The sequence below is a fragment of the Bubalus bubalis genome, chromosome 3 (assembly GCF_019923935.1).
Source record: "Bubalus bubalis isolate 160015118507 breed Murrah chromosome 3, NDDB_SH_1, whole genome shotgun sequence".
Taxonomy (NCBI): Eukaryota; Metazoa; Chordata; class Mammalia; order Artiodactyla; family Bovidae; genus Bubalus; species Bubalus bubalis.
In genome coordinates, this window is record NC_059159.1 from 15,354,810 (window position 1) to 15,378,639 (window position 23,830).

The following is a 23,830-nucleotide window of genomic DNA, read 5'->3' on the forward strand; positions in this document are numbered from 1 at the left end:
AAAAAGTTGAGAAACCCTGTTTCAAACCAAGTGTGAATATGTAAAGAATGGAAAATATCAACTCAGGTATACCGTGAATAGTAAAGAAGGTAGAGTCATTTCATTTACCCTTTAGCCCATGTGTCTACAGATTCAGTTCCAACATTCCTAGTCATTCTTCCAGGCCATGAAGTGAGTGATCAGTGAGTAAACAGAGAAGGTAATTAAAAAAAATTATCTCCCAGGGGTAGTAAATTTAATATAAAGCCTGAATAGTGCCAATATTTCTTAGAAAAAGGTATATACAGAAGAAAGTCCATCTTCATGCTATGAAAAGTTGAGAAACAGAAGGAAGAACTAGAAAATCTGACTCTACACTGTACACTGAACTGGATTTTTCCTGGCATTAAATGATAGAAAATATAAAACAAAAGTCAAACAGTAAACATGTTAGAGGATCTATTTGTTTGCTATCCTCAGGACAAAGCCTAGAAAAATAGAATTTCTTTCATGCTATTTTGAGGGACACTTTATTAAAATTTACCCAGAGCAATGGGGATGGGAATTTGAGCTAAGACAGTCAAATATTGAAAATGGTCTCTCTAGACTGTACCACTTACTCTCAAAATATTATTTTCGGGAATTACTCTTGCTAATGCTCTAAAACATGGCAGAGATTTAGAAAAGCTCACTACTAAGGGTACAAGGACCTAAACTTTTCAGTTTAAGCACTCTTCAAGGGAAATAATTTATGGGTGCAAAGGGAAACAAACACATACCTGTAAACTGGTCCTAACTGTTACAATTAGCTTGAGCCAGGAAGGAAATTTTCCAATCATTTTACTCAGAAATGATACAATTGTATCCCCATAATCCGGTTTGTGAAATTCTGCTTCATTTAATCCATCAATTAAGATGATGAAATCTTCATCTGGAATTTTTCTCTCTGAGATAGAAAGAAACAAATTACTAAATAATTAGCAAGTAAGTAGCTCTTTTTGGGTCTTTGATCACATATCTATTCAGAAGGAAAAATTTAAAAAGGTCTCTCATGTGTTTAGTGAATGCTCAGCACACATAATTTATTATAAAGACATGGAATAATTCATTTAGTGAGCTCATTTTTTTTTCACCAGGTACAAACATGTTTGTCATATAAATAATCTATAAAGCATATGTATCATCATCAACATTTCTCCCATGTTATCAGCTGTGAGACAGTCTGAGCATTGCATGTATGAGAATCTGCACATGTAAATTCATTTTTCTCACACACCTGAAAAAGCTGGAAAAGAATGGTTTTTCCACCCCTTCTGACAGTCTTAAAGAGAACAATATCACATGTTCCTCTATGCTATGCTATGCTATGCTATGCTATGCTATGCTAAGTCGCTTCAGTCGTGTCTGACTCGGTGCAACCCCACAGACGGCAGCCCACCAGGCTCCGCCGTCCCTGGGATTCTCCAGGCAAGAATACTGGAGTGGGTTGCCATTTCCTTCTCCAATGCATGAAAGAGAAAAGAGAAAGTGAAGTCGCTCAGTTGTGTCCGACTCTTAGCGACCCCATGGACTGCAGCCTACCAGGCTCCTCCGTCCATGGGATTTTCCAGGCAAGAGTACTGGAGTGGGGTGCCATTCCTCTGGGAATTGCCAAAAATAAACAGATAAATAAAAAGTTTAAACTGACGTCTAAAGCAGTATATAGGACTATATGTGAATATGCAGTGGGATAGAAAAGATGAAGGGACAGAGAAAAGGAATCCCAGCCAATAGACAGACCTACACCAGGCAGGCTGGATTCTGAGATCTTCGAGAACGAGCAGCTTCCTAGACTACATGTGAAGCAGCTTCAATGAGACCAGACCCTCACGTTATTTTCCCAGGAAAGGAGTCAGGTAGGAAAGACAAATATCTGCCACTTTTGTTTCCTTTTCCCTCCTGGACTCTATATTATCCTAATTGACAAAATCAGTTTATCTTTAGGGCTGGACTGTAGAAGAAGGCTTGGTAAGATTTCAGGCTTCTACTCCCATGAAATGCTTACTGATTCTCAAACAATATTCAACAATTAGAGATTAAAAAATCTTCAGGCTGAATGAACGCTGTAGTATAAATGAATTGCAAAGAACAAGTAAAAGTTTCTAGTTGGCAGGACCTTTACAGGTTCTGAGGCAGAAGGCTTCCTGAGAAATCTGTATGCAGGTCAAGAAGCAACAGTTAGAATTGGACATGGAACAACAGACTGGTTCCAAATTGGGAAAGGAGTACATCAAGGCTGTATATTGTCACCCTGTTTATTTAACTTATATGTAGAGTACATCACGCAAAATGCTGGGCTGGATGAAGCACAAACTGGAATCAAGATTTCCGGGAGAAATATCAATAACCTCAGATATGCAGATGACCCCACCCTTATGGCAGAAAGTGAAGAGGAACTAAAGAGCCTCTTGATGAAAGTGAAAGAGGAGAGTGAAAAAGCTGGCTTAAAACTCAACATTCAGAAAACTAAGATCATGGCATCTGGTCCCATCACTTCATGGCAAATAATTCGGGAAACAATGGAAACAGTGAGAAACTTCAGTGAGAGACTTTATTTTGGGGGGCTCCAAAATCACCACAGATGGTGATTGCAGCCATGAAATTAAAGAATGCGTGCTCCTTGTAAGAAAAGCTATGACTAACCTAGACAGCATATGAAAAAACAGAGACATTACTTTGCCAACAAAGGTCCATCTAGTCAAAGCTATGGCTTTTCCAGTAGTCATGTATGGATGTGAGAGTTGAACTATAAAGAGAGCTCGGCACTGAAGAATTGATGCTTTTGAACTGTGGTGTTGGAGAAGACTCCTTGGACTGCCAGAAGATCCAACCAGTCCATCCTAAAGGAAATCAGTTCTGAATATTCATTGGAAGGACTGATGCTGAAGCTGAAACTCCAATACTTTGGCCACCTGATGCAAAGAGCTAACTCACTGGAAAAGACCCTGATGCTGGGAAAGATTGAACATGGGAGGAGAAGGGGACGACAGAGGATGCAATGGTTAGATGGCATCACTGACTTGATGGACATGAGTTTGAGTAAGCTCCAGGAGTTGGTGATGGACAGGGAAGCCTGGCGTGCTGCAATCCATGGGGCTGCAAAGAGTCAGACATGACTGAGTGACTGAACTGAACTTACAGGCTCTGAAAAGAGGAAAGCATGGGGGAAGAAACAGAGAAGTCACTGGGATGCCTGAAGCAGGAAACATGTGAGGAAGAAAAAGAAGGTGAAACTGGGGACAGAAGGAAGTCTGTGGACTTCAGTACCACATTGGTTCCGTTAGCCTTTGAAAGAGTCAAAACCAGTCAAAACTCTATATATTTTTGTTTCAAATTGTATGCAGATTTTTTGCATGATTAATACAACTTTATATTTTCCCTCTAAAGTACTAGCTTTACATAAAGAAATTTAATTTCAATAGCTTAAGTACTATAAATCAGTTCTCAAATTACGAAGAGTTCAAGTATTACTTTCATCTGGTGACTTTAGGAAGAGAAATGATGGATTTCAGCTCTATTAACAATGATTATTAATGAAATGTCATTCTAGATGATGTAGAGCTAAGAAAATACATTGTTCCTTTAGGGAGTAAAAATAATTTAGCAAGAGAGAGGAGCTGCTTGGAATGAATTGGAATTTACCCACCAAATGGGGGGGTTCTTAAGTTCTTGATTTTGAGGACCTTGGCTCCTTTAAGCAAAATCATGTCTTTATTGCGTTCTGCTTGGCAGATGCATTACAGCTGTCCTCGGTTAGTGAGCACCACCACCAACCCCACCCCGCGCTGTGCTGGAGCCATCCTGTGCTGGTTCAGGAGAATCCACTGAAATATTTTCAGGAGTTGGTTGTTAAGCAACTGGTAGCTTCAAAGCGGTCCAAGTGGGACTATTTATTTATACAATTTGTTGTTGTTTAGTCGCTAACTCTTAGTGACTAATTCTAACTCTTAACTGCAAATGTTACAAGCCCTCCTTCCTACAGCTGGTTGTTAAAATTTACAAGCACAGCACTGTCTCCACCACCCCAGTAAGACCTCCTTTAACTTCACCCAGGCTCCGTCGTAAGAAAGCCATGATTGTCAAGTGGAGGAAAAACGCTGATGAGAATGCACGTATTTGTTGAAATTTTCTTTGGGAAAACATTTCAAGCATCAAGATCAAGAACATGCTCTAAATTATCATCTGAACATTTTAATGAATGAAATAACTCAAATGCTAATAACATTAAATTTTCATTTCCATAAATTCCCAGTAGACTATAATATTCATCCAATGAGTAGACAATATATCATTTCTTTTTTAAAAAATGTGACTCACTTAAACCTAAAAAATTTCTTTTTCTTTTGCTAAATAATGAGGTCTCTCAATTATAAATTTAAGAAGTGAGACCTTAGTGATCTTTAGACTTTGCCTTTCAAATGCAACCAGCCTTACAAGAATGCTTGCTCATTTCAAACTTTGTATATTTAAATACATACTCTGACTCAGTAGCTTTTAAAAGATTTTATCAATGAAAATATAAAAAAAAAATTGGGGATCAACGAAGGATCTGCTTCATAATTTGCCATGTAAGAACATGTATAGTACAACTACTACCATTATTTCATAGAATAAAAATATTTTAACATTAGAAGAAGAGAGATATTATCTAACTTTTACATATATGTCTATGCAAAACCACATCTGTGTTTTACACCCACACAAATTCTAGGCTGTTTCTATTTTCTTATTTTGTCATGAACTAATGAAAATTTTAAATGGACTGATGCTCAGGAGCCACTGTTCTGGCTGACAAGTCCCTGGAAAGGTCTCTGAAGCCCGTTAACCCTTGTTTTAAATTCCCTGTACATATGTACTCAGCAGGGATGCCCCACTGCCCTCACTTACATATATGCTTAATAAATACTTGGCACTGTCTTCCTTAGTAGTCCTGTTCTAAGACTCTCTAGATACACGAGAGAAACAAGAAGTAAACAGACTGCAAGAGAAGAGGGGACAGCTAGAACCAAAGGCAAACTGGATCCTAGTGCATGAGATTCTACTGTATTAATATTACTGGTGTATTGCATAGGGATTCTCAAAAATGAAAAGAAGGCTCAAATAAGACATTTTTTGTTCAAAAAAGTGGCACTTTACGTGCATTTCCTTTTAGTTGTGATAACAAACAAGTATCACCTTTCATTTCATCTTGATGGCCAAAGCAAAAGTTCATCAAGAAACTCTGAAACATTTCCATTTGTTTTATATGTATCTGTATTTGTGTTTTAGTCACCACACTTGTAGAACCTTAAAGAAATGTGAAAAATGTTGACTCTCATTTTTTAAAGAAAAATATATAAGTTGAAATGTAGCTCCTGAATTTAAAAAGACACTGTTTCTACTGAACCTTCCTGGGAAGAAACTCCAGTTACCTTAAAAAATTTCCTATTTTAAAAACTATTGTGATAAAAATTTATATATAATTAATACAATTCATTGTGAAGATCTAAACTATACACATTGGTGAGTTTTGACAAACACATATACCCTTGTAACTAACATCCTGAGCAAAGATAGAACATGTCCATTACCCCAGAGGTCCAGTGCTCAATAGGCACCACTGTTCTGATTCACATCACCATTGACTATACTTGCTTCTTATGATTAACATAAAGTTTTTGAGATTTATCTATCAACACATTGTTGAGTTTACTATTAATTTGTTCCTTTTATTACTAAGAAGCATATTAATAATTCATTTATTATGCATCAAATGAATATACAATTTGTTTATGTATGCTTTTGTTGAAGGATCTTTGGGGTGTTTTCAGTTCTTAACCACTATGAATAATCTTTGATATAAACATTCTTGCATGAGTCTTTTTGTAGATATATGTTTTCATTTCTTTTGGGTAAATACATTTACCTAAAATGTATTTTGCTTGAAACTGCTTGGTCATAAGAATTAGAATTGCTTGGTCATAAGGCAGATTCATATTTAACTTTATAAGGAACGGCCAACTAGTTTTCCAAAGTAGTTGTACCATTTTAAACTCCCATCAGTGATATGTAAGGGTTCTAGTTGTGTACCTCATCAACATTTGATGCTCAGCTTTAAAAAATTTAACCATTGTGGTGGATGTAAAGTGGTATCTCATTGTGATTTAAATTTGTATCTGCCTGATGACTAATGATGGCAAACACCTTTTTATGTGCTGGTAGGCTATTTATATATCTTCTTTCGTGAAGCACCTAAATCTTTTGTCCATTTCAGAATTGATTTATCCTTTCTTCAATAACTTACTGAAATTCTTTAAATATCATGGATATAAGCACTATGTCACATACACATATGAGTGTGCCCACACAGAGAGTGAATTATTTTCTCCCCCTTTGTGATTTTCTTTTCCTTTTTCTTAGTAGTATCTTATGTTGAGTAGACATTTAAAATTTTGACAAAGTACAATTTATTAATTTTTTCTTACATGATTGATGATTTTCAAGACCTAAGAAATCTTTACCTACCCCAAGGTTGTGAAGATATTCTAAGTTTTTTTCTATTAGCTTTAGAGATTTTGCTTTTATATTTTGGATACAATCTCAAGTTAATTTTTGTGTATGATGCAAGATAAGGATTGAGATTCATTTTTTTCCTATACTGGTAACCAGTTGTTGTAGCATCATTTGATGACAAAAAATTCTTTTTTCCAAATTATCTTGGCATCTCTGAAGAAGGTCAACTGACTCCATATTGCGGGTTTATCTTTAGATTCTCCATTCTGTTTCATTGATCTATTTATCTCTCCTTGTGGGAATACCACTCTGTCAGTGGAGTGCTAGAGCTGGCTCAGATTGGTTCATGAGAGCTGATTGTTAAGTTTTTTTATGGTCAAATCAGGCCCCTATCCCTGGGCTGATTGTTAAACATTTACTAACACATTACTACCTGTCATGATTTCTATAGCTTTATATTAAGTCTTGAAACCAGGTACTGTTGGCCTGTACCTGTTGGTCTTCCAATTCTTTTTAAGATTGTTTTGGCTATTCACAGTTCTTTGAATCTCTGAAAGTTGTAAATAACAATAAAAAAAAAATCCTGCTGGGATTTTGATTGGGATTATGTTGAATCTATAGACCAATTTGGGGAAAAACTTCAATCTACAAACATGGCATACCACTTCCATCTACTAACTTCTTTAATTTTGCTTTGTATGTTTTATAGTTCTCACGGCAAAACTTTTGACACACCTTTTGTTAAATTTATTCTTAAGCATTTTGATTCTATAGAAAATAGTATCTGCTCCAGTTATCTACTGTTGTATCAAAAAGCTGTTACTCAAATAGCTGGGAAATGGAATCATCTGCAACAAAAACCCACATGTCTGGTATCAGGGCCAGAATGACTTTATTGACTAGAACAGTCAACTGGAAAACTTACATAAATATGGCTGCTACATGTGGTCCGTACTTCTTGATAAACTCCAAGTAGTCAGTCTTTTCTCATGGCAATTGTTGTTTGGTTGCTGAGTTGTGTCTGACTCTTTTGCGACCTCATGGGCTCGCCAGGATCCTCTGTCCATGGGATTTCCCAGGCAAGGATATTGGAGTGGGTTGTCATTTCCTTCTCCAGGGGATCTTCCTGACCTAGGAACTAAACCTGCATTTTCTGCATTAGCAGGTGGATTCTTTATCACTGAGCCACCAGGGAAGCCCGTGACATGGCAATGCATCTCCCCCAAACAAGTGTTTCAGTAAAGAAGATGGGAGCAGCATGGCCATTTATAACCTAGCCTCAACTATACACAGCATCATTTTGTCATATTTTCTTGGTTGAAGCAGTCACAAGCTTGCTAAAATTCAAGGGAAGGAGACACACACTCTAACTCTGGATGGGAGGAATGTCAAAGAATTTGCAGCCATGTTTTAAAACTGCCATACTACTTTTTAAATTTCACTTTTCAGCTGTTTTCTGCTAGTATATAAACACAATTCAGTTCAGTTCAGTCAGTCAGTTGTGTCCGACTCTTTGTGACCCCATAGATTGCAGCATGGCGGGCTGCAACTCCATCACCAACTCCTGGAGCTTGCTCAAACCCAGTGATGCCATCCAAAATAAACACAATAGATACCACATACTGACCATATCGACGGTAGCTCTACATTTACTAATTCTAGCAGGCTTTTCTTTTCTTTTGTAGATTCCGTAGAGTGTTCCAGTAAACAAGCACATCAGCAAATAAAGCAATTTATTTATTGAAGAAATTCTTCCTTTCCAATCTTCATACTGTTTGCTTGTTTGTTTTCTTAACTGTGCTAGCTTGGACCACTGAAGAATGTCAAAAGTAAGTCACCAAGCTCCTGATAAAAGGGGAAATGTATTTAACATCTCATTGTATATGTTTTGGTGTTGTCCTTTATGAAACTAAGTTTTCTTCTATTCCTAGTTTGCAGACCGTTTTTACTATTAATTGTAATTATTTTTTCCTGCATTTATTGAGATTATAAATATATGTTTACATAAAGACATAGATTTTCTCATTTATTCTGCTAGTATGATGAGTCACACTAAATTAACTTTCAAATGTTAAACACTGTATTCCTGATCAACTAGAACTAATCAATTTGCTATTTTGTTTTTCCCAGAATTCTGCTATTATGGTCATGAGGAATTCTTGCCTGTAATTTTCTTTTCTTGTATGGTCCTTACCAAATGTTGGTTTCAGCAGTATGCATGTCTAATAAAACAAACTGAGAAATGTTCTCTTCTCCTTTATTTTCTGAAAACATTTATGCAAGATTTATATTATTTCTTCTTTAAATGCTGGATACAACTCATTAATAAAACCATTTGAGCCTGGAGTTTTCTTTTTAGAGGTTTTGTTTTCATTTGAACTTAAATAGGTAAGAGCTACAAATTAAACAGATAAAAGCTATTCAGATTTTTTTCTTTCCTTTTGAGTCACTTTTGTGTAAGTTGTGTTTTTTATAGAATTTGCCCAATTTAAGTTGTTGAATTTATTGCTATAAATTCTAATTTTAAAAAATATTAAAATTTTTTTTTATATTTCACAGATTGCAGCTCTTGCTTTTTATTATTTTTTTCTGTTTACTCTGGGTTTATTTTCCTCATTTTTTTCTAGTTTATTAACTCATAAACTTAATCATTGGTTTTTTACTACTCAGTTTGAAGTTCTTATAATTTCCTTTGTGGTTTCTTCCTTGTCTCATGGGTTGTTTAGAACTGCACGGCTAAAGTCCTAAATATCTGGGGATTTTCTGTGTATTAATTTCTAATTAAATTCCATTATCTCAGAGAACATTTTCTGTAAGATTTTAGTTTTTTGAATTCAGACTTATTTTATGGCCCAGATACAATCCTTGTGCACTTGAAAAGAATGTGTATTATGCAGTTATTGACAGTGTTCTATAAATGCCAACTGGGTCACATTGGTTGACAGTGTTGTTAAAATCTTCTATATACTTACTAATTTTCTGTCTATTTGTTCTAACAGTTATTGAGACAGAGAAGTTAAAATCTCCAACTATAATTATTTGTCTATTCAGCTCTTTAGTTCTAGTTTAGTTTTTGATTCATGTATTTTGAAACTTCACTCTTAGGTTCATGTGCATTTAGGATTATTTTATCTTCTGATGAACTGGTCCTTTTGTGTTTATGAGATGCCCCTCTGGTCATACTCCTTGTCTTGAAGTCCACTCCTCCTCACATGAATATCCTCACTCCAGCTTTCTTATGCTCCACGTTTATAGGGTACGTATTTTTCTACTCTTTCACTTTGAATCTGTGTCTTTAAATAAACTTTCCTGCACATGGCATATTACTGGGTCTTGCTTTTATAATCCAGTCTGATGGTTTCTGCCTTTTAACAGAATTATTTGGTCCATTTAAATTTAATGTAATTACTGATAACAGCTGATTTAAGTTTTTCATTTTGCTTGTTCCATACTTAAAAAAAAAAAAAAATATATATATATATATATTCTGTTTTTTCTTTCCAGTCTTCTTTGGGATTAATCAAATAATTTTCAGTATTTAATTTATTTTACAAATTGTGTTTCCAGCTGTTGCTTATGATGGTGATTTTGTTTTCAGGGTAAGAACATGGTAATTTGATAGAATAATTAAATTCACTCAGAGAACATTTATCAATGGGGATATCTAGAGCTGGTTGTGGAGACCTAAATGAGCAGCAAATATATTTAGTAGCAAAATTATAAAACACATGAATTACGGTTGAGATTCTAGAGCTGAGCCTGCAAGCATTTGAATATTTTCCTTAAATTAGCATTAAGATGTAGATCCTGTATCACTGACCTTCCCTCAAGGTACCTCTATATGGGAGCAATTTCTATCTTATTTGTTCAAAATTTATGTCCTGAAATTCCCGCTACGTTCATGGTTGAGGTAATCACCATGAAGGATAAAAGCTGAATGAGTTCTTAGCCTCAACAGCATATAATTCAGACAAAGGAATAAGTTTAGAAACAACTAATTCCTATAAAGCACAAAGTATATCTGACATATAATAAAAGTTCAATAAATGTTATTAACAAAAATTGAAGTTCTATTAAACATGTAGTAATATAGGAAATACCATAAGTAAGATATAAAAAAAACCTAATGTCAATTTGGAAGGACACTGTAACTTACTGGAGGAAGCAGGTGGATCAGCAGGTATTTCATGAATAAGGTGGTATTTAAGGTGGTCCATGAAAGATGGGTAGGATTCTGAGATGTGAGAAGGTGTATCAAGAAAAGGAATCAATGAGCAGATGTATGGAGGCAGGAAAATGTAAGGAAGTATTTAGGGATTTGTGAATATTTTGGTTTATATGTAAACACAGGGTTCATAAGGGTAAAAGTGGATCATAAGGCTAGAAAGTAGGTTGGATCCAGGCCATTAAATACCTTAAATGACAGACTAAGGAGATGGAAGTTAATTCAGTGAGGTAACAGGGAAATTCAGTGACCAGAACACTGTTTTATAAAGCTTTATCTGGAAGCAGTACATAAAGTCTAGAAGACTGTAGAGACTGGGGCAGATATTACCCGCCAGGCAGGCCATGAATGGGTTAGAGATGTGCCTAAACATGAATTCCTTCAGCCCTGTGGGCATCAGGAGCTCCATGCAGCTGTAGCCTCAGAGCCAGTGATGTCCAGCCATGAGGAGTCTTGATTTTTTATCCCTGTGTGCTATATACATTCGAATAATTTTCCAAATGTGTTATGATGTGAACACAGCACTAGACCAGAAGCAAAGACCAGGAAGGGCAGCAACACAGATGTGATGTCACAGGCAGCTCAGCAGCCTTTAGGGTGACAGTGGCAGGAATGATTTTGAGACGTGAGAAACACCAAGAAGGCACAATTAATGGGATTTAAAGGTTGACTGAATGGACAGAAAACATGTTTAAAATATTTGTGGTGAAATCTCAATGTTAAAAAAGTCTAGGGTGTGGGAAAGCTGATTGGTAGGTAGCAGAGCTATAGACAGAGGTTATCGGAGTCGAGAAGAAAAACTCCGATACATGGTGATCAGCATGGAAGTCGACATAACGAGACAGTGGCCAGGAGAATGCAAATTCTTATACGAGTACCTGAGAAATGTTCAAGGAAAGTATGTAAGTCTCTCAGGGATAAACAGGATTGCTTAGGCATCTCATGCTTCCTCAGGTCCTTTTCTTCGGCTCCCAGCATGGACAGAACATGCTGGGGAAGGGGCAGAGGTGAAGAATGAGGTGGTTACACTTAGGCCTCGGCCAACACCAGAGGGCTGACTCATTGGAAAAGACCCTGATGCTGGGAAAGATTGAGGGCAGGAGAAGAGGGTGACAGAGAATGAGATGGTTGGATGGCATCACCGAATCAATGGACATGAGTTTGAGCAAACTCCAGGAGATAGTGAGGGACAGGGAAGCCTGGCATGCTGTAATCTATGCGGCTGCAAAGAGTCGGACACAACTGAAAAACAATGCCACCAGAGTTGCAGAGTTAAAACAAAGAAAAGGCATGGACATGATCACTTCTCCCTAATTCTTAAAAATATCTTAATACCTTTTAGTGGATGATTAAGTAATTTTTTTTGCATACACATAGTTATGTAACCCTTTCATTTTACCTGACTGTGGAGTAATTAAAAAAAAGCAAATATAAAGACTGAGGATGTTTGTAACCATAGAAACTCCATGGCATGGAGAGGGAGCCATGGCTTTAGTGATTTATTTGAACTCCACAGAAAGGACTGGAAGCTCAACTATCTTTACTTCAAGAAGAATGCATTATATTTGGAAATGAGAATGAGAATTTTTATGCAGAGAGAAGGAATTACCAATTCTTGGAGGAATTTCTTATTTTTTTTTTTCCTCTGAGTAAAATATTTTATTTGTTAACTATACTCTGTAGGAACATTTAAGTTTTGGCAGTGTGATAAAAATAATCATTTCTATAACATGCCCCCAGGTGAACTTGGGCTCCAGAGTCTCCACCTTCCACCTGCTCTGCACCTCATCTGTACCTTTGTGGAGATTCTCCAGGGGCTCCAGCACTCCCCTCCGGAAGGAGGCCATGGGGTCTTGAACACAGGACCGAAGGCTCAGCATGCTCTGGAGGTGAGGCTCTCGGAGAAGCTGCTCCCGATAGGCTGCCAGCTGAGGGGAGCGGCAGAGCAGGGCAGCAACATTGTGGACGAACTCAGGCACCAGGCAGGTGTAGGCGTTATCTGCTTGGCAATAGTGATAGGCAACCACCTAAGAAAGAAAGATGAGCATGCAGACAGGTTGATCAGCAGCAAGAGCAGCGGTCATGGTTGTGTGTGTGTGCTTGGTCACCAAGTCGGTCATGGTTACTGTATGGTTATTCTCTAACACTGTCTTCTGTCACCCCACTCCTCAACTTCTTGAAGTGAAAACAAAAGCTGTTAACTTGGAAATTGCCCTGATTTATCTAAGATAACAAATTTGACCCAATATTTCTCTTGTATGTGTTTGGTACCATAATTCATAATTAAAACTTATAAATACAAACTGAGCTTTTCCTCTAGATTAAAATAGGAAGCAGGCCTGAGAATAAAGATTAATCTCTCTAATATTTATTCAGCATGAAGTAGTACATGAAACAATCTGATACTGTAACAAAGCATCAGGAATAAAATAACCAGAGAAATACCATATGTTAGACTCAACAAACATATGTTTATAAGGCATATTTAAAAAATTATAATTGTGTTGTAATCAGTCTTATAGAAAATAAAATAACGCAAACTTAAGAATTATCACTAAATAGTTTTCTAAGCACCCAGAGACAGAGAGGATAAGAATTAGATAATAGGAAGAAGGAGTGAGATTTTTGTCAGATGCACGTGTTAAATTCAAAGAACTCAGAAAATGCATGCATCTTAATATCATCTAGGGTCTACCAGTCTGGCTGGAACTTGCAATTTTAAGCTCTGTTTTTTTATTTGTTTAAATTTGCACAGTGTTTGCTTTGTATCTTCTGGTTGTTCCTTTTGCCTCAAGGGCACAAAGGGCAGAGGGTGATTTTAATCTAGACCACTCTGTTGGCTCAGTACTACCTACAAAAGTGATGGGCCTATGTAGAAACTGCAGGGGAGATTTAGCCTGAATGTACAGACCACACTTGACATGGTGCTCAAAACATAATGCCCAGTCATGTTAGCTGATGCCGCCACCACCACCACCAGCAATGTCTTCTTCTCCTCTTCCTCTCCATCATTATCACGGTCATCATCAAGGTTCTGTACACTTTCTTCTTTTCAGCTACTGCCTTTGTGCCTCAGGCATTTGAAATTTGCCCTAAGAGCATGCACAGATATACTACTGGGACCCCAGCTCTCAAAGAACAGAATCATCCACGAAAGTGTTCTGCTTTGAAATGACTCCTAACCTGTAGGTATCGTCATCCTAGCTCTTTAACAAATGCTGGAAATATCACTTTTTAAAAAATATCTGAAATCCTTCTCACTAACATTTAAAAAAAATGAACAACACAGGAAATGTTACTACACCTGGAAAGCTGAGGACAGGAATTGCTTGTAAGTGAAGCAATGATGTCTGAGCATAGTGTGGAAATGGAAATGAGAAGGTGTACTTAGAAATCTCCACTCTCTTCTGTAGATAGATTGATCACTGCTTTATTACTGATCTTAAACACAAGGTAAGGAACCCAAAGAGAAAACTTGACAGCAATTGATCTGTCCTCTTAGTGAACAGTGAAAGTCAGTGGTTATGTCCACACGGACACAAATCTCCACTTTATAGAAAGAAAACAGCAAATCTCTGAATCAATATGAACTTTCATCATATTTTATCTCAATTGATTTCCTATGTCGAGGCAAAGTACAGCTGAGCAAATCAGCTATAACTTACTCTTTACCTGAAGTAATGGGATACGAGTTTGAAGATAAAAAGTTTAAAATTTAGGAAGAGGGTTCTTGCCCTGGTTTCATTAAAAATCATCTACACTCTTGGCTATCTGAAGTTTCACCTAACAGAGATCACTGAGAAAGTTGCCCCTTCTGGGGCTGCCTTTGTTTCTTTGAGTTTAAAAATTTTTAGGCATTCCAAATAAAAAATCGTAACTCCTCTGCAGACTTCAGGCAGAAAGACCATTCAACATCTTCATGAAATTTGTACTTTGACTCAAAATAGGTCACTTACTAGATATTTCCAGGCAGCTACACGGTATGTAAATGTACATATAATCTGTCAAAAACACTTGGTATTTCTCCCGATTTATCTGTTGACATTACAACAACTTTTCCCACATACACGAATAGGAAACACAGTTTTTTACCTTCAATCTCTCACTGTGCTAATGTTCAGTGAAGGGCAACAGATCACTCCCTACAGCTCTGAGGAAGTGACCATGGCCTGTATTCAGTCACTATTATTCCAATAATACCAGACCAACTGGTATTACTGGAATAATAATACTGCAATATCAGACCACCTTACCTGCCTCCTGAGAAACCTGTATGCAAGTCAAGAAGCAACAGTTAGAACTGGACACGGAAAATCGGACTGGTTCCAAATTGGGAATGGAGTATGTCAAGGCTGTATATTGTCACCCTGCTTATTTAACCTATATGCACAATACATCGTGCAAAATGCCAGGCTGAATGAAGCACAGCCTGGAATCAAGACTGTTGGGAGAAATATCAATAACTTCAGATGACACCACCCTTAGGACAGAAAATAAGGAGGAATTAAAGAGCCTCTTGATGAAAGTGAAAGAGCAGAGTGAAAAAGTTGGCTTAAAACTCAACATTCAAAAAACAAAGATCATGACATCCAGTTCCATCACTTCATGATAAATAGATGGGGAAACAGTAGAAATAGTGACAGACTTTATTTTCTTGGGCTCCAAAATCACTGCAGATGGTGACTGTAGCCATGAAATTTAAAGACGCTTGCTCTTGGAAGAAAAGCTATGACCAACTTAGATAGCATATGAAAAAGCAGAGACATTACTTTGCCAACAAAGGTCCATCTGGTCAAAGCTATGGTTTTTCCAGTAGTCATGTATGGATGTAAGAGTTGGACCATAAAGAGAGCTGAGCGCCAAGAATTGATGCTTTTTGAGCTGGAGTGTTGGAGAGGACTCTTGAGAGTCCTTTGGACTGCAAGGAGATCAAACCAGTCAACCCTAAAGGAAATCAATCCTGAATATTCATTGGAAGAACTGATGCTGAAGCTGAAGCTCCAATACTTTGGCCACCTGATGTGAAGAACTGACTCATCAGAAAAGACCCTGATGTTGGGGAAGATTGAGGGCAGGAGGAGAAGGGGACGACAGAGAATGAGATGGCTGGATGGCATCACCAACTTGATGGATGTGGTGATGCTATCCAACCATCTCATCCTCTGCTGCCCGCTTCTCCTCCTGCCTTCAATCTTTCCCAGCATCAGGGTCTTTTCTGATGAGTCAGTTCTTCACATCAGGTGGCCAAAGTACAGGAAGCTTCAACTTCGGCATCAGTCCTTCCAATGAGTATTCAGGGTTGATTTCCCTTAGGACTGACTGATTTGATCTTCTTTCTGTCCAAGGGACTCTTTAAGTCTTCTCCAGCACCACAATTAAAAGCATCGATTCTTTGGTGCTCAGCCTTCTTTATGGTCCAACTCTCACATCAGCTGTCATTGGCATCACTTAAAATTTTTTGGGGGGTCATGCCACATGGCATGCAGGATGGGGGATTCTGACCATGGATTGAATCCATGTCCCTGCCGTGGAAGAGCAGGCTCTTAACCATGGGAACACCAGGGAGGTCCCAGCAAACTCTAATGTTGCCACTGACCTTCCTTCACGCTCTCATATTTTTATTCCCTATCTCTTTCTCATCACTCTTTCTTGAACTCTCTCACTACCACCTGGTTGATTTCCTACTCGGCACATCCCTTCCAATACTTCAGTTTGGATTTTCCTGTGTCTAGTGACCTCGCGGCTCAGGGTAAAAACATTTTCTTTACCCTTTCTCCCTCAACTATGGCTGTAATTCGCATCCTGGGACTGGCAGCTAGGAATAGCTCAAGACTTGGGTTTGGCCTCAGTAATTTTCCAGCTTGGAGCTCTTTTTTTTGCAGTAGGATTTTTTTTTTAAACTTTTTATTTCGAGCTAATTTTAGACTTAAATGTTGCAAAAAGATGTGAGTTTCCGTATATTCCTTACCCAGCTTCCCTTAACATCTTACATAATCATAGCATAATTATTGAAACCAGGAAATAACACTGGCACACACTATGAACTAGAGGCAGTATTCAAATTCTGTCAGTTTTCCACTCATGACCTTTTTCTGTTCCAGCATTCTATCCAGTTGTTATTTCTCCTTAGACTCTTGGAGTCTGTAAGAGCTCCTTAGTCTTTGTGTTTCATGACCTTGACACTTTTGAAGAGTACTGATCCATTACTTTGTTGAATATCAGTCAATGTGAGATCCTCTCATGTTTTCCTCATTTTCCAGTTGAGATTTTTTTTTTGGCAAGATTACCACAAAAACAATGTTTTGTCCTTTTCAGTGGATCATGTCACAGGGTTCATGATGTGATGCGTCCAGATCCTGGTGGTGCTGGCCTGGATTGCTTGGCTAAGGTAAAGGTTTCTGCCAGGTTTCTTTACTATAAAGCTACTATCTTACCCTTTATAGTTAAATATCTTAGAGGAGATACTTTGAGTCAGTGCAAATATTGTTCCTCCCCAAACTGTTACCCACTAATTTCAGTATCCATCTGCAACATTATTATTATTACCATAATGTACTACCTGGTGACTACAGTTTATAGTCCTACATTATATAGTTGAAAATGACTTAAGAGAGTAGATTTTAAAAGTTCTTATCACACAAAAAATTCTGTAACTATGTGAGGTGATGGCTATTGACTAAATTTATACACATATCAAATCATTATGCCATACATCTTTAACTAATACAATATTCTATGTCAGTTAATCTTGATAGAACTGGGGAAAAAGCATGATGAGATAGGAAATACAAGATGCAGGTGTAACACAAGCGGGGCCATCTAAGGAACTGAGGAGAGCTGGAAAGGCCTCCTTAGAGGTGAAACTTAAGCTGAAATCTAAAGGATGATGAGAAGCGCATTGGGGCAGGTGTGTCCCAGGCAGAGGAGGACAGCATGTGTGATGCCCCTCAGGCAAGACACAGCTTTCCACCTCCAGTGCGGCCAGAATGCGAGTGAGTGGGGAGAGGCGGGAGACATGAGCAGATAGAGCAGAGGCTGTCATCTGGGGTGGCTCTGCTCCCCAGGGGACATTTGGTGACGTCTGGAGACAGTTTTGGTCAACACGACTGTGGGTGGCAGGATACCACTGGACAGTGGGCAGAGGCCCAGGATACTCCTCAGCACAGTACACTAAACAGGACAGCCCACAGACCACGAGTTATCTGGCCCAGAATGTCAACGGTGTTGACGCTGAGAAACCCTGGGCTAGATAAAAAATGTAAAGGCCCTCTGGGCTTCCCAGGTGGTGCTAGTGGTAAAGAACCTGCCTGCCAATGCAGGAGACAGAGGAGACTTGGGTTCGATCCCTGGGTCAGGAAGATCTCTTGGAGAGGCCACGGCAACCCACTCTAGTATTCTTGCCTGGAGAATCGCATGGACAGAGGAGTCTGGCCGGCTACAGACCATGGGGTTGTGCACCAATACAACTGAAGCAACTTAGTACCCGTGCACATAAAGGTCCTTTGCGATAATAGTCATGTTTCAAGAAGGGAGTTTGGACTCCATTCAAGGGCAAGGAGGAGCCACTGACAGATTTTAAGTAGCAAGAACAAAAATCGGTTTTAGAAAGATTACTCAGACTTCAGTACAGAGAACAGATTACAATTTATTCACTCATTTAACACATACTTCTGTGCTAGGCGTTGTGTTAGGAGCTGGTGACAAAGTGGTGAACAATAATTTAAATACTGACCCATCTAGTGGAAGAGACAAGATTAAAAAGCAAAAAAAAAAAACAAAAAAAAACCCAAAACCTGAGAAATGAATAAATAAGGTTGTTTCCATATTCAGTATCCTGAGTGTAGATGCATCTGGGTCTCACTATAAAATTTTGATTTAATTTTTAGAGGAAAAAAAAACCCTAGACACATTTTATAAAACATCATCTATAGGTTATTTGTTGTTTAGTTTGGATCACATTTCTCCTAAAATGTAAATCTTTTCAAAATAGTCAACTGGAACCCAAACCAAATCTCATACCTTTTTTCTTTTTCTGAATCTCATACTTCGCTGATGTTATTTTTTGTTTTCCTCTCTTCCTATGAGTGTGTGTGTATGTGTGGTGTAAGTCTCTTATTAGGCTCAACATGCATTTCTGAACTGCTGACAGGATCACTTCCTTGGCTGATACCTTTAACATCAGCAGCAACTAGCTCAGGAACCATGATCACTTGACATCATCCTGATTTAGTATAGAACTAGTCTCTTGGCAAGGATGACATTTCAGTTTTTTTTTCTTACATAGATTTCCTTAGAGGGGAAAAATCTGCTTTTTGTGTTTCTGTGACACTTCTTAAAATTAGCTAGTTTCTCTAATTAGCTTATTTAAGAGGTATTAGCTTTTTAGTCTAAGGATTAAGCCAGTGACAACTTAGATAATGTGACAAGAGCTTCTAGTCACTTTTGAAAAAGAAAACTTTTTGAAGAAGAATTTGAGGTCAGCGAAATTTCTGGAAGGTGCTCCTTCATTATAAGTTTCTTGCTTTGAAGCCACTTTCAATTATTGACAGATTTTTCCAAAAGAACACTAAACAAAAATCCTTCCTGTTGCACTGGAGAGCGCTACAGTGGTTAAAAGCCTGGACTCTGGAGCCTGCCTACCTCAGTTTAAATCGTGGTTTCAAGTCATGTTCTAGTTATCTTGGCGAGTTACATAACCTCAGTATGAGGTGAGCTTCTGTATCTGTTAAATGGGAAGAAGATGACTCATTTTATTGGGGTGAACACTGACTCTGTATCCGAGCTCTGCTATTTACTAATAGGAAGACACTGGAAAAATTAACTATCACTGAAGCACAGTGTCCTCATCTGTAAAATGGGGATGATAATGACCACCTCGGAGGTTCAAGGTAAGAATGAAGAAGCGAAATATAATGTAAAAATATAATTTTTACATTATAAAAATATAATGTAAAAAGTACTAAGCTGAATGTGCATTATGCCCACAGTAAATAGAAGTCAGTCTCTCTGTCTGGAGAATTCTACATGTCTGACCACTCAGATAACAGAATGAAACCCTGGAAAAGTGATGGTTGTTCCCAAGTCACACACCCAGGAAAGGCTCTGAACAAGATCCCCACACACCTCAGATGTACTTCAGAAGAAATACATAATATTAACTGGAAATACATTAAGAGATCTAGACCTAGCAAAACCTGTTACTTCAAGTGGAAAGTGTTTCTTCAGTAAATAAAGTTGCTCTAAAGTTGTGACAAGAACTCAATGTTCTCAATTATGAAGAAGCATAGAAAGCCTCAAGAATACTATGAAATATCAATGATAATGAATGATACGCAAGAACTGACACTAAGAACTCTATCAAATCAAGCAGTTTTTCAAGGGTACTTTTAATTTTCATATAGTAGCTTGCATTCTCAAAACACTGATTTGAAAAGATCTCATCATTTGTTACTGATGAGAAGCAAGGTCGCTGGCTTCTGCTCTATGCTTCTATAGCATAAACCTGTGTTTGAACTGGGACATGTGGCACAATTACTGGGATGACATTCAATTTTAATCTAAGGGGCCATTTGTTACACAACGTTCAGTGTAAATTTTAAGATATTCCATCTCTAAATACAAACAGAGGTATTTATATTTGGCTTAAGGAAGACATAAGCATGAAATTTTAAATATATTCCTTAAGTGTAAATAATGACTAGTATATCTCACTTCTAACATTTAACATCTTCAAAATATTGAATCAAAGGTCAACTTTAATCTAAGGAGCCATTTCTTATAGAAGGTTTTCTGCTGTTGCTGCTAAGTCGCAACAATCGTGTCCAACTCTGTGCGACCCCATAAAAATATCCCATTTCTAGGTACAAAAGAGATTGATTTATCTTGTGCTTAAGGAAGGCACAACCATGGAATTTAAAACACGATCAGTTTTCAAGTAATATAGTTACTAATTTCCTACTAAAAATAAATAATATTTTCCAAATATTGAACATATGGAATCTTGGGATTTCTTTCTTTCTCTCTCTCCTAACTTTTTGACTGCAGTGCAAGGCATGTGGAATCTTATTTCCCCGATCAGATACTGAACCTGGGTTCCCGGCAGTGGAAGCGCAGAGTCTTAATGGGTGGATAGCCAGGGAAGTCCTGGGACTTTTCTCCTGATGAGAGACTACGAAGTGACAACAAGTGAAGACTTTCTTTCTAGCACGCGTCACCATCCGATATACCATGTATTTGTTTGTTCATTGGCCTTCTCCCACCACAAAAACGTAGGCTACCTGATAACAGGGACTGTGTCTGTCTGGTTCACTGCTTTAGCTTCAATCTTGTATTACAGGTGTTCCAAACATCTATTCCAAATGAATAAATAAATGACTGTGATGATGAAAGCTCTTTAGCATTTGTGTATTTCTAGATGACATTTATTCTGATTTTTTCTAAAGAAGAGGCTGGAGTCAGCTTACATGGGATATTTAGAAAAAATAAAAAACAAAGATATCTTTTAAAGTTGCACTGAGTTAGCAGTGAAATGAGGGAAGTCTCAAACTGTTTTCAGAAGCCCATTTATAAATGGGTGTGTACCACTAAATGGGGACAACTGAAAATGTAGTTGGGGGAAACATACCATTTCTGGCTCATACCTGGACAGGATTTCTATGAAGAAATTAGAAGCTTATGACAGTGAAGATGCCTTCCTGTTCCTCATTACTAATTAACCATGACAAGAGACTTCTTCAAACACTGGAGACGGCATTCCTCCAAAATAAGGAGAATAAGAAACAGAAATGCGGAGACTTCCTGGGCAGTCCAGCGGTTAAGGCTCTGTGCTTCCGTTGCAGGGGTGGGGGAGCAGAACAGGTTCAATCCCTGCTTAGGGAACTAAGATCCCACCATGCCGCCAAATAAATAAATAATTGTCACAAAATAAAGAAAAGATTATCACAGAGTGATTTGGGGAAAAAAAAGAAACATAAATGCAAACTCTGTTGATGAGAAATATCTAATCTCTGATTATAATATATAAAGATGGAATATGAATGTAGGATTAAATGGCTTAACAGAAGAAGGTGAAGCAAATGCTAGCTGAGGATATAAGGCCGACTCATCTGTCAAACCTCAGAAAAGCACAGGAATTATAAGCACCAGATACTGTGGAAGAAGAGGGGTGAGGAAGGAAGTTGAAAACACAGACATTATCTGACGTTTATGGAAGGAGCAGTTGGATCCCCAGATATCCCTCCCATCTTGCCCAGCTGGGTGACTACCTTCCCCAAAACCCACAGGAAAGAGGATTATATTCACTCAAGAAACTAAGAGAATCCAGGCTTAGGGACACCAGACACAGGGTAGGTAAGGAGCAGGTGCAGGAATGAAACAAGGGGTTTATGTAAAAGTCTGCAATCTAAGTGATGAAACTTCACTTTCTCTCACTAGCTTCAGAATGCTGGCAGCCAGGATATACACCCTGCAGGAGATTGGTGGATTCCCTGCTAGATAAGATGAACAGTGCAGGAAAAAAACTTATGGACATTGACTTTGGGGTTTTGCAGTAAAAGCTGACAGGTCATCTTAATTCTCTATAGTGAAGCTCTCCGCATACACTGGCTTCCATCAGGTTTTCATTATCTAACTATTAAGGAAGAGAAAAGAGAACATACTGCATCCATAACACAAAAACAGTATGCTCTAAAAAAGAGGGGAGCAACTGGGGGAAGAAAGGACCTATTGGAAATTAAAACTGTGATAGCCAATTTTTTTGTGTGTGTGAAAGTATTGCAAGGTGATGTTGAGGAAATCTCTTTAAAGTGGATCATAAAACAAAATAGGAAAATGAAAGTATAGGAAACAGGGAAGTAAAGAGTATTAACATAGGAAATTAATTTTTGACTAAAAGGAGTTGTAGAAGGAGATAACAGAGGAAGTGGTGGTAAGGAAATTATCAATAAATAATACAAAAGCATTTCCCTGAATCAAAGAATAAACCCAGGGTTCACTAGGCACCAATAGAATATGAAAAGAAAAAAGACCTAGTAAGACTGGTGACAGAGCTAAAAGCTTCTGGAAGGAAAAAAAAGTATATATAAAGAATCAGGAATAAGAATAGTACCATACTGGGATGGAACTAGAGGATGAGATGGTTAGATAGCATCACCAACTCAATGGACATGAGTTTGAGTAAACTCCGGGAAACAGTGAAGGGCAGGGACGCCTGGTGTGCTGCAGTCCACAGGGTCACAAAGAGTCAGATATGACTTAGCAACTAGAACAAGAAAACCATATTACTTAAATAGTAATATTGGAAGTTCAAGATGGATATCTTCCAAAAGGGAGTAGATATATGTATATGTATACATATATGTATGTATGGCTGACCCAAGCTATGTGCAGTAGAAGCTAACACAACACTCTAAAGCAGTTATGCTCCAATAAAAATTAACTTAAAAATTAAAAAAAAAGGTGGATGCCTTCAAAATTCTGAGGGAGAATAATTTTTAAACTCCAGTTTTATGATATTAAACAAATGGTAATGTATGAGAATGGAATGAAGACACTTTTATGAACATTAAATCTCAGAAAATTTACCTCCTTGGCGTTTTTTCTTGGGAAGCTACATGATGTGCTCCATCAAAGAAAGGAATATAATCAAGAAAGATCATGACATGTGATCAAACACAGCAACAGAATTTCCAGGATAACAACTAGGTGGTAAGCCTTGAGAGCATCCGAGGTCCAGGTTAGTTTGATGGAGAACTCTGGGGCTTCCAGAGTGTGTGTGTTGGGGGGGGGGGGGGGGGGGGGAATATAACTGATGTGGAAAACTGTCCTGAGAGCCATTTTACAAAGCATTAAGAGTTATGGACGGAGAAGGCAATGGCACCCCACTCCAGTACTCTTGCCTGGAAAATCCCATGGATGGAGGAGCCTGGTAGGCTGCAGTCCATGGGGTCACTAAGAGTCAGATACAACTGAGCGACTTCACTTTCACTTTTCACTTTTAAGCATTGGAGAAGGAAATGGGAACCCACTTCAGTGTTCTTGCCTGGAGAATCACAGGGATGGTGGAGCCTGATGGGCTGCCATCTATGGGGTTGCACA

General features: G+C 38.0%; 1 protein-coding gene and 1 long non-coding RNA gene across 11 annotated transcripts in view; one reads left to right on the forward strand and one right to left on the reverse strand.

The window, feature by feature from the left end:
• Positions 1-23,830, reverse strand: part of TANC2 (tetratricopeptide repeat, ankyrin repeat and coiled-coil containing 2) — a 363,388-nt gene that overhangs the window by 61,709 nt on the left and 277,849 nt on the right. For all 10 annotated transcript variants that reach the window (XM_044938797.2, XM_044938800.2, XM_044938803.2 and 7 more), the window contains 2 exons: positions 12,531-12,762; positions 759-925 (listed from right to left, as the gene is read on the reverse strand). In XM_044938797.2, coding sequence (XP_044794732.1) covers positions 759-925; positions 12,531-12,762 — 399 coding nt within the window. The remainder of the gene's footprint in view (positions 1-758; positions 926-12,530; positions 12,763-23,830) is intronic.
• LOC123332569 lies at positions 8,214-12,613 on the forward strand. The gene is made up of 3 exons (XR_006549400.1): positions 8,214-8,339; positions 9,616-9,766; positions 12,476-12,613. It is a non-coding gene; the product is annotated as an uncharacterized LOC123332569 (long non-coding RNA).